The sequence below is a fragment of the Wyeomyia smithii genome, chromosome 3 (genome assembly GCF_029784165.1).
Source record: "Wyeomyia smithii strain HCP4-BCI-WySm-NY-G18 chromosome 3, ASM2978416v1, whole genome shotgun sequence".
Classification (NCBI taxonomy): Eukaryota; Metazoa; Arthropoda; class Insecta; order Diptera; family Culicidae; genus Wyeomyia; species Wyeomyia smithii.
Genome location: NC_073696.1, coordinates 16870536 through 16883067, shown reverse-complemented (window position 1 = coordinate 16883067; position 12532 = coordinate 16870536). Strand labels below are relative to the sequence as shown.

Below are 12532 nucleotides of genomic sequence, written 5' to 3'. Positions count from 1 at the left end.
CATTGTCTTCAGAATGGTCTAGGACAAGCTGATCGGTCTGAATGATTTGGGATTCTTTTTATCCTTATTACCCAGTTTTGGTATAAAAATAACCCGCACAGACCTTAATTTCGATGGAATATAATTTGAATCTTAGAATTGCCCTAAAAATCTTCCTCAGTAACGGTATCAGTGTTGCCTCACCTGCAGATTTGAAAAGATCCCACAGCATTTTGCACTGTGGTTGGGGAACTCTGGAATGGAGGTATTTATTAGGGTGGGGAATCGTTATATGGAAAAAACGAAACTTGGTAGCAGAAGGCCAGAACCAAGATTTTTTTTTGTTCTTCTTGGGGCCACAAACAATCCTAAATTTATCGGAAGTCGATTGGTTTTGTCTCCGCTTGGCGCATTGGATTTCAAATTTATATGGAGATTTGTATGGAAAAACCAACTTTTTTGCATTTCTCATTCTAAAGAGCTCAAAATGGCTCAAACCAAAGGTTTCATGACTTCAAATGGTAGGTTTTTTGATGCCTAACAACTTGGCCGAAGACACTAAAGAGCTAGGGTGTCCCAAAAAAATACTAGAGCTGTTCAAAGTTGATTATGTCGAAATTTATGTTACAAATCAATTTTTCTGTCAACATTGTCAGTGTACCGGCGTCAGTCAGATTTCCATCAGAAGTGACCTCAGAAACACGTTGTAGATTCTACCTATGCCTAGAATGTTGACCTAAATTTGTTTGCTTGATCCAGCTGAGTGTATAAACTCGTTACGTTCGTTTTGCAGTTAAATCGACATACTCAACTTTGAACAGCTACAGCTTTTCTTATGGACGTCCTAGCTCTTCTGTGTCTTCGGCAAAGTTGTTAGGCATCTAAAATACTATACTTCAACATAATGTAGTGCATTATTAGAGCATTTTTGAGCTCTCTAGAAAAGTAAATGCAAAAAAGCAGGTTTTTCCATATAAATTTTCATACAAAGTTTTATTTATTTATTTATTTATTTATTTGGTCTATTCACCAACAGGCGAGCAAGTGCCCCAATGGTGTAACTTAAAGCTAACAATAAAAAAAATATCTTTAGAGAGTCAATACATATAAAGAAACGGGAATACAACAATATGACATTACAACTAGTCAGATCTTAAAAAATATAAACGATATCGCCGACGAAGAACGTTCGAGATAAATTGAAGTCGAATAGAGCGGATACTCTATTACATAATCTTTGGAGACCAACTATTGCGCCAAAAATGCTGTAGTTAGTTCGTTGAGCAGGTAATCGCAGCATCGAGTTGTTTCGCAGAGCACGAGGTTGCACGTTTATATTAACTTGTTCCAAAAGAGCGGGGCAGTCTATGCGGCCTTGCAAAAGGTCTGTGGTAAACAACGCCCTGGCCGTGTCTCTACGGACAGACAAAGGCTCCAAACGTATTAGTAAGCAGCGACTTTCATAGCTTGGTAGGCGGAAACGATCCGTCCATGGCAGTTTACGAAGAGCAAATCTCAAAAAGCGCCGTTGAACTGATTATATTCTTTCCGCGCCATTGTTGTAATGAGGGGTCCAGACAACCGAGCAGTACTATAATATAGAGTGAGATATTGCGCAATACAACGATTTGAGGCAGTAAATATCTGTAAATTCCTTAGCGGTCCTGAAGATGAATCCCAGAGCTCTAGAGGCTTTGCCGATGGTAAACGAAATGTGAGACTTGAATGTTAGCTGGGAATCCATAATAACCCCCAAGTCTTTAACTTGGTTTACGCGCTCGATTTCAGTTCCTAGCAAAGCGTATTTGTAATGTAAGGTCTGTTTTTTCCTCGAAAATGATATAATCGAGCATTTAGATGGATTAACGTCCATACGGTTCTGATAGCACCAATCGGCAAAAATATCTAGCTGACGTTGAAGGAAGTGGCAGTCTTCAATTGTGTGAACTTCAAGATAGAGTTTGAGATCATCCGCGTAAGACAACCGTGGTCCTTTAATAACTAGGTTCACGTCATTAAAATAGAGCAGGAAGATAAGTGGTCCTAGGTGACTTCCCTGCGGTATTCCGGACGTAGCGTCAAAATAAGAGGATTGGCAATCCCCAATAGCAACGGTTAGACGGCGACCGGTAAGGTACGATTGGAACCATAGTAACAGATTCCCATTGATTCCAAAATTGTCAAGTTTTGCGACGGCTATGCGATGATTCAGTTTATCGAAGGCAGCTGTCAAGTCAGTGTAAATGACATCCGTCTGAGCACTTTTCACCATACTGTCACTGATGTACGAAGTGAGACAAAGCAAATTAGTAGCGGTGGAGCGACCGGCTGTGAATCCATGTTGGTCAGTGCTTATGAAAGCTTTAAAGTGAGCGAGCAAAGGCTCCATGATGACAAGTTCGAACAGTTTTGCGACAGCACAGAGTGAGGTGATGTCACGATTATTGCTCACATCGTGTTTGTTTCCCTTCTTGTGTACTGGAAACATGTAAGCCAATTTCCAGCATGACGGGAAAATACCGGAAGTGACAGATAGTTGGAAGACATGCTGAAGCGGAGAAATCAGGTTAGCAATCTGCGTTTTCAGAAACTTCGACGGAATCCCGTCAGGACCCGGGTCTAGGAATGATTTAAGTTTGCTGCAGGCTCTGGAAATCATTGTCGCGTCTAAATGAATGGTGCTCAAAGCTTGACCGGATCGTGGGGTATTACTGGCGGCACGTTCAACGTGATGATCGCTTAGTGTCTCATCAGTGAACACACTGGCGAATTTCTTTGAGAAAAGCTGACAGATGTCTTGCGAGGTGGTTGCCTCCTTACCGTTAAATGTCATAGAGGATGGTATTCCTCCTTCATGACGCTGTTGATTGACGAACTTCCAAAACTGCTTGGGATGAGACTTGAGCTTCCTCTGTAGATCTTGTTGATAACGAAGAAAGCATCGTTTCGCAACACTTTTGTATGTGTGGTTGATTCTCACATAATGGCGTTTTAGGGACAGTGAACGGTGCTTAGTGAATTTCTTCAAGGCAGCTCTCTTCTCAGATTTCAGCTGTCGAAGTTCTCTCGTTAGCCACGGCTGTCGGGGCGCGGGATGTCGGATCTTCATTGGAACGTATCGGTCGATGGCATAGGCCAATACGTTGGAGAGAGTTTGAGCGGCATTTTCGGCATTAACGGAGTCTAGAATAGAGTTCCAGTCGAGCTCGGAGAAAAACTCGGCGATACTCTGGTGGTCGGCATTGCGGAAGTCGTAAGATACGGTAGCGGATGCAGTGTCAAGATCACGTTTCAGATCGGCATTAATGGTTACTAATAAAGGTGGGTGGTGGGGGACTATTTTTACTAATGGAGCAGGGGCTTCGCACAAATATGGGGCCGTATCCTGGGCGCTCACAAAGCAGAGGTCTAAGATGCGGTTGTTCTGGTTAGTAATATGGTTGATTTGGGTGAATGTGGCTGAGCTATAACAATCCAAAAGTGAAGCAGCGTTTGGATGGATACTCGAGTGATCCAAGTCCGGAAAGAAAAACCTGTCTCGATAATCTCTCCAAGAAATCCGAGGAAGATTAAAATCGCCGAACACCATAACTTCGTCTGTTGCTTTTGCGGTTTCCAGTACTGAGAAGACTGAACGGCAATGGGCAACAATCAATTCACGCTCGTGGACTCGATCCGGAGGTATGTATGAAGCGCAGAGAAATAGCTTACGATCGCCCAATTTGATCGCTGTCCAAACCTGTTCCAGGCTCAAAGAGGCGTCATCCTCTTATGTTCTAGCTTGAAATTTAGAATTGACAGTCACGAGAACGCCCCCACCAGTAGATTTACGACTATTTTCGGCGTTCCTATAACAACGGAAAACCTCGTAGTTATTTCCGAACACCTGACGAGAAAGTGTGCGCGAATCCAGCCAAGTCTCCGTAAGAACTATGATATCATAGCAAAGATCCGAGACAGCAACGCGGAAATCATCGACAACGCTGTTCATACCGCCGATGTTCTGGTACCACACGTTGACCTCCTGGTGGCGGGTAGAGAGCAGGCAGCTTGTTGATCGTATTGTTGATGTGCAGCTCGAAGTGCTGGGAGTGCTAGAATGCGAAGGTATCAGGCATCGAGTGTGATGATTCAAAGTTAAACTCGCCTGCTGAAGTCGGTTGGAAGACCCCCAATCCACGTCTGCCGTCAGGACCGAGACGACTGTGATGAGCGCTGGCTGCAATAGGCGCGACTGGGGCAGAGGAACCGGGGGCTTCCATGTTGCTTTCCACAGTGCGTCCCGGTTGCAGCTGCATTCCAAGATTAGAGGGCTCGGTTTCAGCGCTGTAATTTAAAATAACATCGGAAAGCAAAAAGCAATCGAAACACGCTTGTGTCGAATACTTGCCAGGGATAACAGACTGGAAGATCCCCTCTATTCCTCTGAGTGCGGTACCGGGACGGCTCTGTTGGCAGGAACTTTGATGAAAAACGGAGAGATTGTCAATTCTTGGAGAAGGTAGAACCGAAACAGAGTCAGAGGGGATTTCCATTGAACCTTGTTGCGTGCATCCCGGTTTATCCAAGTAAGTTGTTACCTGGACATCGAAGATGGTGGATCGGTTCCTGTGGCATCTGCGGGTTGGATAGGTGAATTCAGTGGTTCCTTCGGAGTAATCTGTTGTTGTCTCATTCGGTAGAGCGGTTGTGAGGGAGTGTTCCGAGTTTTGCACAGATTCGTCATGGGCGTTGATGGAGACGAAACTTGGGATAGCAAGAGCGGTGTCGTTGTTTTTTTGGTTTTCAGCGGTGCGCGAAATTTCGGTGCTTTAAAATCCTCGAATTCACGAAAGAGAGTACCCTCCGGCCATGTTTCTGGATCCAGTGTCTTGGCCTTTAGGGAAGGATCAACTCCAATTTTAAAGGACACGAACGTAAGGGTGTTAATGCCCTTGTCCTTCGGGACGAGTTTGACAACGACAGGGTCGTCGTCGGTCTCGAGATAGGCCTTCGCTATGGTTGACATAAAATTCCGAAGAGAAATCAGGCCGAATCCTAGATATATACAGCCAGAATTTATCTTCGATGTTATTGGTAGCGGGTGCTACAACAAAGCTGTTCAGAGTCCGCTTACTACCGACAGTGCAGTTGTCCGTGGATCGTGGGGCCGCATCTGATTCACGGGATCGCTTGAAAGCCCTATGTTGATCTACTGCAGGCCAACGATTGCGTAGTGACGGTGAGAATGGGGCAGTCGGTTTTTTTTTTCCTCATCTATTGGGGCAGTCGGTTTGGTATGTAGTAGTTTGATTGCGTCACGTAGTTCAGTAATCGCGTTGGTTAGCGAGTTCAGCTGTGGCAGTGGACTAGCATTGGATGACAGCATGCGAAAATGAGAATTCTCGAACAACTCGGCACAATTGTCACACATCCAGAAGAGGTTCTTTTTGTGCGAAGTAAAGTACCCTAGCAGCGCGCGTGACACGCCAGCACATGTACTCATGTCAATGTCAATGTCGCTCCGCAATAACCACGACAGGTAACAAAATCAATGCCCGAAATAGCATCGGAACACTTTGCACACGTTTTAGCCATAGTAATATATAAAGTTCCAACACCCACCACTAGCAGCACTTTATCGGTGAAGTGGACAGTCTGGGAATAAATTATCTTCGCAATACGTTGTGATGACTCAATCGGAGGGTTTGAGGATATGCTTATTGTATATTTGACGGAAAGATGGCGCTGTTGAAAAAAAAATCGAGAAGGACAACAGTGCGAGAAAGCAAGCTGATTGCAAACACAAAAACACTGCACTTAGCACGTCGAAAAATTCACTAAATAAAGCTAGCGGTTATTCTCACAAAACTTCACTTGCCCGGTACAAAAATGAGAACAAATAAGAGTTCGATCGGTGTACAATAGCCGAAAAGTGTGAAAGCACTACAGAAAAACGGTATAAATAAATCGTCGTAAACAAACTCGACTGAACAAACAAGCTGGTGATGCCAGAATGAAAGTTAAAATGCAATGCGCCAAGCGGAGACAAAACCAATCGACTTCCGGTAAGTTTAGGGTTGTTTGGGGCCCCAAAAGGAACCAAAAAAACTTGGTTCTGGAAAATCGATTATTTTTCCCCACCCTAGTATTTATACATCTTCTTAAGTGATTCATAATTGTAGGGGGATAGTATCAGGAATATGCCGCACAGGCCAAATTATGCTCATTCTCAATCAAATTTCATACACCAAAACCGATAGCAGCGACCGCTATCGGTAACACAATTTCTTGCCGTTCGCTATGAAAAGATTACTGCTTGTTTATCTGGAGCCAATATTGTTGCTAATATTCACTTTCCGATGTCACCTATTTGTTCCCCTCTTTATCTTTCTTAACAGAAAAAATTTTCCACTAACCTAAGTTCTGTCATATCATGATTCATTTTAAAAGCTATTACCTAATAATTGAATCAATACACAGCCAAATCATGACTCCCTCCAAACCGTGTTTATGACGAATTACTCAATTATTATTACCATTGCGAATCGATTGAGAAACCGCGAGCGACCGTGTGAGTCTCACGTCATAAAATTACTCCCCGTACTTTGGAGCGAAAACACGCCAAAAATCTCTCTCGAAAACACCGAAAACCTGTATCATCTGTTTTTTATCAGCAATCCCAAGTGAGACAAGAATACCAGATAAGAGCATACAAATAGCGAGAGCGACAACCCCATCGGTAGTCGTTGCGTTGCGTTGTGCGCGAGTAAACCGAAAAATCAAAATGTTGTTCTACCTAATTCTGCTAGCCATCTCGCTTGGCTTTTACGCAATGGGTAAGCGGTACGCTTACTGGAAGCGTCGGGGAGTTCCCTACGCAGAAGCTGGCTTCCCGTTTGGCAACCTCAAGGGCATGAGGAAGCGCCATTTGGCGCTGCTTGTGCAAGATGTGTACGTGCAACTCAAAGATAGTGGAAAGAAGTTTGGCGGAATGTTTTTCTTCATTAATCCTGTGGCTCTGATCTTGGATTTGGACTTCGCAAAAGACGTTTTCATTAAAGACTTCCAGTATTTTCACGACCGTGGAATTTATAGCAATGAAAAGGTCGATCCAATCACGGCTCATCTGGTTTCAATGGAAGGCGTCAAGTGGAAGAATCTACGCGCCAAGTTAACACCAACCTTCACCACGGGTAAGATGAAGATGATGTATCCCACTGTTGCAGCGGTGGCCGAAGAGTTCCGCAAATGCATGCTGGTTGAAGCGGAAAGTGGCGGAGAGGTTGAAATGAAAGAGTTTCTAGCGAGGTTTACTACTGATGTTATTGGGACTTGTGCCTTCGGTTTGGAGTGCAACAGTTTGAAGGACCCGGAAGCAAAGTTTAGACAAATGGGAAGGAAAGCTTTGGCCTTAACTCCTATGGGATTTCTACGACGAATTCTCAGCTTTACTTTTAGGGACCTGGCAAAAGCGCTGAACGTTCGAATATCCGATCCAGATGTAGCGGATTTCTTTATGAATGCAGTGCGAGAAACGATCGAATACCGTGAGAAAAATAATGTTCGTAGGAATGATTTTATGGATTTGTTGATTAAGCTCAAAAACGATCAGCCTATCGACGATGGTAGTGAGGAGCGACTGGGAAGGTTGACGTTTAATGAGATAGCCGCGCAGGCGTTTGTGTTTTTCCTGGCAGGTTTTGAAACATCATCCACTGCAATGTCTTATTGTCTGTACGAATTGGCACAAAACCAGGAATTGCAGGAAAAAGCCAGACAAGATGTGGAGAGTGTTCTGGCCAAACATGAGGGTGCTATGACTTACGAGGCAGTTCACGAAATGAGATATGTTGAAAACTGTATTAACGGTATGTTGTTTTTAATTCCTTCCATTGTATAGTCTCTAATATGTTTCTTCCAAACAGAATCACTTCGCAAATATCCTCCAGTGCCAAACATTTTACGTAACACCAACAAAAGCTACCACGTCTCGGATATGAACGTTACTCTGGAAAAGGGTTACCGTGTGTTGCTGCCCATTTATTCGATCCACCACGATGCCCGTTACTATCCGGACCCGGAACGGTACGATCCGGAGCGCTTCAATGCGGAGCTAACGGCCAAACGTCACCCGATGGCATTCATTCCGTTCGGCGAGGGACCGCGTATTTGCATTGGCTTGCGCTTCGGTATGATGCAGGCACGGGTTGGATTAGCCTGTCTGTTGCGAAACTTCCGCTTCAAGCTATCGCCCAAAACTCCACGGGAGCTACGGTTTATCGCATCCAATCCGTTGCTCGCTTCCGAGGGTGGACTGTGGTTGCACATTGAGAAGCTGTGATGGGGGTTGAGGATAAATTTTATTGGAAGTGCTCGAAACAGACGGAAAAAATATTGTCTATTTAGTCAGTTGAGGAGTTGCTATGTTAACATTTCTTTTCAATAAAGACTTTAATTATCAAAACATTAATTTGATTCGGCAATTCACATAATTTGTATACAGTACGCGTTCATTTGATAGTTTGAAAAGATGCTCACAGCTGCGTACAAATTTGAACCTAATTTTTTGATCGCAAATTTAAGTTTATTCTCTTTATTGACAATATTAAATGGCGCTTGACACGATATGCTATTTATTGTATTCTCTGTATAATCTTTTCACAATCTACGTATTCAATTAGGAATGATTATTACGCATAAATATCGCGATTGAGCTTATTCTAGCAGCACATAGACGTCGCTTGTATGAAATGCTGCGGTCATCTGTCAGCTGGATCGGCGAGCATATTTTACGCAATATTTTTCTACTTGCGTGCAAGCGATTATACGTTGCAAGCTTTGGGTATAGTGTATTCACGCGAAAAATTAAATCAAATCAGCTTCTTCGAATGTTTTTGTAACCGTCGGTTACAGAATCCAGTATGATTTTTATTTGTGCTTAAATGTTTAGTCATACTTTCACGTTAATATTTAAGGGTTATCATAAGTAGGGTTAGTAAAATGTATTGGTATGTAAATGGTATAGGTTAGTAGGGTTAGTCAAAATAAAATAAGTAGAAATACCAGAAATTGTAAGCGCACTGAAAAATATAAACATCACACAGTGGGTACAAGTGGGTTGTAAAATGGGCAGCACCCATCCAGTATGACAGATTTGTTAAGGAGGAGGAAAGCTGTTATACAGATGGGTGTCAAATTGATTGAGGCGTGAAATATCGCGCATCCATCGAAAAAGATTGGCGGAAAAAAGAGCGCGAAGAGCCTTCTTGCTAGCCCAAATTGCCAGCCATCATCAGATAGTATCTGGTAGTCGTGTGCATAACGTTGAAATCTAGAAAATCAGAAGAGTTCTTGTACGAGTTGTCAGTGGCAACAGGAGTTGTTGCGGCCCGTAATTGGCCAAGCGAACGCAGTTTAGACCGTGGCATACGGTTAAAGCAGCACACGACCGGCCTAGCGAGCCCTGGATGCACGCTACGTCTAACCCGTAAAGGACCAGCGACAGTCCTCTGGCTTAGAGCCATCACCGCAAAGGAGGACTTACCCCTCTCGGCACGGTCACTCCGGTATCGTCCTGGGCCTGTCGATCTACGTCAACGAGGGAAGACCAGAGAGAAACACCAGCAGACAACGTTTGAGTTGGCTACCTCCCCGCTCCCCGCCTTCGTCGATAACCACAGCAGCGTCAACCCTCAGCAGCAACGAAGCAGAGCATTACGCCACCGCAACGGCAGCAGCGTCGCCCACACCGAGCAGCAGCAGCGTCATCTTAAGCAGCGGTACGTACCGATCATCAGCCATCCCCACACCCACACACAAACACACTCACAATAGAAAATATTAATAAATCACTCAATATTCTCGTTCAAAAATAGTTCTTTTCAATAAAATAGTTTCCTTTACATAATTAAGTGCATTTTAAATATAAATCAGAATACAATAGCCCAAATAGCAAGGTGAAAATAGTCCGCACCGTTGATCGCGAAGCCCCGCTGATTACCCAGTAGTAAGCCGATCCTGGGACCATCGTCACAGGGTCTCTTGCTACTGAGCTTTCCCGGTACAGACTATAGAGTAAAGAAGTCAGTAACATTTTCTACAGTAAAGTTTACGTTTGCTTTATGTTATCAAGTAATATATTTCGTGAAGGAAAGATACAACAATAATTGGCAGGAAATCATCATTTTATTCGTCTCAAACGTACAACAAACGCCAAATAAATAATCGTTTGGAAAATCCCAATCAATATCACGAGAATCATCAAATTCCTCCAAAACCCTTCTGGATCGATATCAAACTGTTCCAAAATACTGGCCGGCTTCTTGTAGTAGCAGTATATCTGCGTACAGTTGAGCTTCTCTCTATCGAAACCATACAATGCCTGCAGTATCCCATGAAACTGGTACCGAAAAAAGGACACATCACTGAAGGGTTTCAGATACGGTACCAAATCTTTGGCGTTAATTAAAAATCCCGAAAACAGAATCGGAACGATGCACGCGTTCGCCAGCACAAAATTGCGTGCCTTCGAGTCGAAACAAATCCCCGCAATCAGTCCAATGCACTGGCCGATAATTCCACCCGCAAGCACCATAACCCATATCATCGCAAAGCGCTCCAGCTGCCAGGGTTGATCACTCAGGTAGAATAATGAGGGCAGCATCAAGGTTGGACAAATCAGCTGCAGTGGCACGTCGCTTAGTAGTTTTGAAAAGAAATACGCCTCTCGCGAGTACCAGTTGTTGGCAATCTCCTTGATCGTTACGTTTGCTTCCTCCGAATCTGAAATTAAATCATAATTTTACTATGCTGACATGTTACGCAGGGGATGTTTCCAGTACAGTTAATTACGGCAGTGGCATTGGAGAAATAGACTATGGCAATCAGCTGGAAGAAGCATCCCACATTGGCTATCACCTTACTGGCATCGTTTCCCACGTTGTAGTGAACGATTCCATACACCAACCCTAACGCCGCATACAGACCTAATCTGATTTTCAAAAGGAACTAAAAATGTTCACTCCGATTTAGAACAATTCAGAAATAAATTTTGTCTGACTCACGTCGTCCCTCGTACTGGAGATTGCCGATCTCTTGAACAAAACCAAAAACTGATACCAAAAAGGGGTTTGGTATCGCTTCACAATCACATTGCCCCGATCCAGTGTGGGGCTGGAAGGACCTCCATCGAAGAGTTGCCTCAGCTCTTCGGTAGTTTGAGCAATAAGTGCTTCCTTAGCTTCAAAGCGATCGGAAGTGAGGACTTCGATCGCAAAATCCGCCGGATTGTAGTACTCCGGACAGCTGAAACCTGCCGAGTCTAGCTTTGGTACCATTCCTTCCACCGAACCTGAGTAGAGACATCGTCCCTTAACCAGCAGGTAAACATCATCAAACAGCTGAAATAGATTCGACGCCGGTTGGTGAATTGTGCAAACGATCGTCCGTCCGCCCATGGCCAGTGATTTCAGGTGGGAAACGAGATGCATCGATGCCACACTGTCCAACCCGCTGGTTGGCTCATCTAAGAGCATCACTGCGGGGTTCTTTATTAACTCAACTGCTACTGAAAGGCGCTTTTGCTCACCCCCTGAGAGATTTTTCACCAGCGTTGTGGCACATTTGTCCAGTCCCAGTAGTTCCAGAATTTCACTGATCTAAAACCCATGCGGTTTGTAAAAACAAAACTATCGATTTTTTTTGTATATACAGTACCTTATTTCGTTTCTCTCTATTCGGTGTACTACGAGGCATCTTCATGTCAACGGCGTACGTCATTGTTCCGCGAACGGTTAAACAACTGATCAGCGGACAGTCCTGCTCCACGTAAACACTGCGAGGATCATTCTCCTCCACCGGTTCGTCGTTAATGGCGACGTATCCCGTTAGTCCATACAGATTAACTCCGGCAAGGACGTTCAGCAGGGAGGATTTTCCTGCCCCAGAAGGTCCCATCAATGCCACCAACCGCCCATGTTTAAACTTTCCCGACACGTTCAACAGTATGTCTTTATCTGAAACGATGAATAAGCTCTGTATAATTTTCCATAGAACATCGGACTAGATTAACACGCGTCAAACCTTCAACGCAGTAGTGCACATGCTGAAACTTCACAGTAGACGGCACGAAGTTGAGCAGCGGCTTCGAGGTCAATTCGAACTCTTCACTTACGACTGGCATTTTGATTGAATTGATTCACCTAATGATTACACACAATTTATTTCCCTTTGCAAATCCGAAAATTTGCGATATCACATCAGAACGTCACACATTTTTCACTGCAACCAATTTTGGTACATAACTTAACTAACTTGAGCAATTGGTCAGCTCCAAATGTCTGCTTAGATAATACGTTCAACTTACTGCACGTGCTTATAGCGACTGATTCGAAGTTTGAATTAATTGATCGGCACGGTGAAAAACACTACCGCACACATACCTGGCTCTCGGCAGTCCGACACACAGGTGCACTTGTACATTCGATAAAACAGTAAAAGGGATGGTATGGATGCATAAATGCAACTGCACTTGTACGTACTGCTGATGGACGGTCGATCATTTACGGTCAAT

At 44.0% G+C, this 12532-nt stretch overlaps 2 protein-coding genes across 2 annotated transcripts; one reads left to right on the top strand and one right to left on the bottom strand.

Annotated features, from left to right (window-relative positions):
• The first annotated feature begins 6684 nt into the window (after nucleotides 1–6684).
• LOC129727825 (probable cytochrome P450 6a17) lies at nucleotides 6685–8431 on the top strand. The gene is made up of 2 exons (XM_055686035.1): nucleotides 6685–7829; nucleotides 7887–8431. The coding sequence occupies exons 1-2, from the start codon at nucleotides 6746–6748 to the stop codon at nucleotides 8300–8302; spliced, it is 1500 nt and encodes a 499-aa protein (XP_055542010.1). The 5' UTR covers nucleotides 6685–6745; the 3' UTR covers nucleotides 8303–8431.
• Nucleotides 8432–10134: 1703 nt separating this feature from the next.
• Nucleotides 10135–12331, bottom strand: LOC129729829 (ATP-binding cassette sub-family G member 4-like). The gene is made up of 5 exons (XM_055688668.1): nucleotides 12043–12331; nucleotides 11677–11975; nucleotides 11025–11618; nucleotides 10803–10968; nucleotides 10135–10743 (listed from the first exon to the last, which is right to left on the bottom strand). The coding sequence occupies exons 1-5, from the start codon at nucleotides 12140–12142 to the stop codon at nucleotides 10142–10144; spliced, it is 1761 nt and encodes a 586-aa protein (XP_055544643.1). The 5' UTR covers nucleotides 12143–12331; the 3' UTR covers nucleotides 10135–10141.
• Nucleotides 12332–12532: the final 201 nt, after the last annotated feature.

Bases quoted from the DNA above. Each gene is read 5' to 3' on its own strand.
- LOC129727825 (XM_055686035.1), top strand. From the start codon at position 6,746: ATGTTGTTCTACCTAATTCTGCTAGCCATCTCGCTTGGCTTTTACGCA. The intron at 7,830-7,886 runs GTATGTTGTTTT...TCTTCCAAACAG, and splicing joins TGTTGAAAACTGTATTAACG to AATCACTTCGCAAATATCCT.
- LOC129729829 (XM_055688668.1), bottom strand. From the start codon at position 12,142: ATGCCAGTCGTAAGTGAAGAGTTCGAATTGACCTCGAAGCCGCTGCTC. The intron at 10,969-11,024 runs GTGAGTCAGACA...GAACATTTTTAG, and splicing joins TCTCCAGTACGAGGGACGAC to TTCCTTTTGAAAATCAGATT. The intron at 10,744-10,802 runs GTACTGGAAACA...ATTTAATTTCAG, and splicing joins TGCCACTGCCGTAATTAACT to ATTCGGAGGAAGCAAACGTA.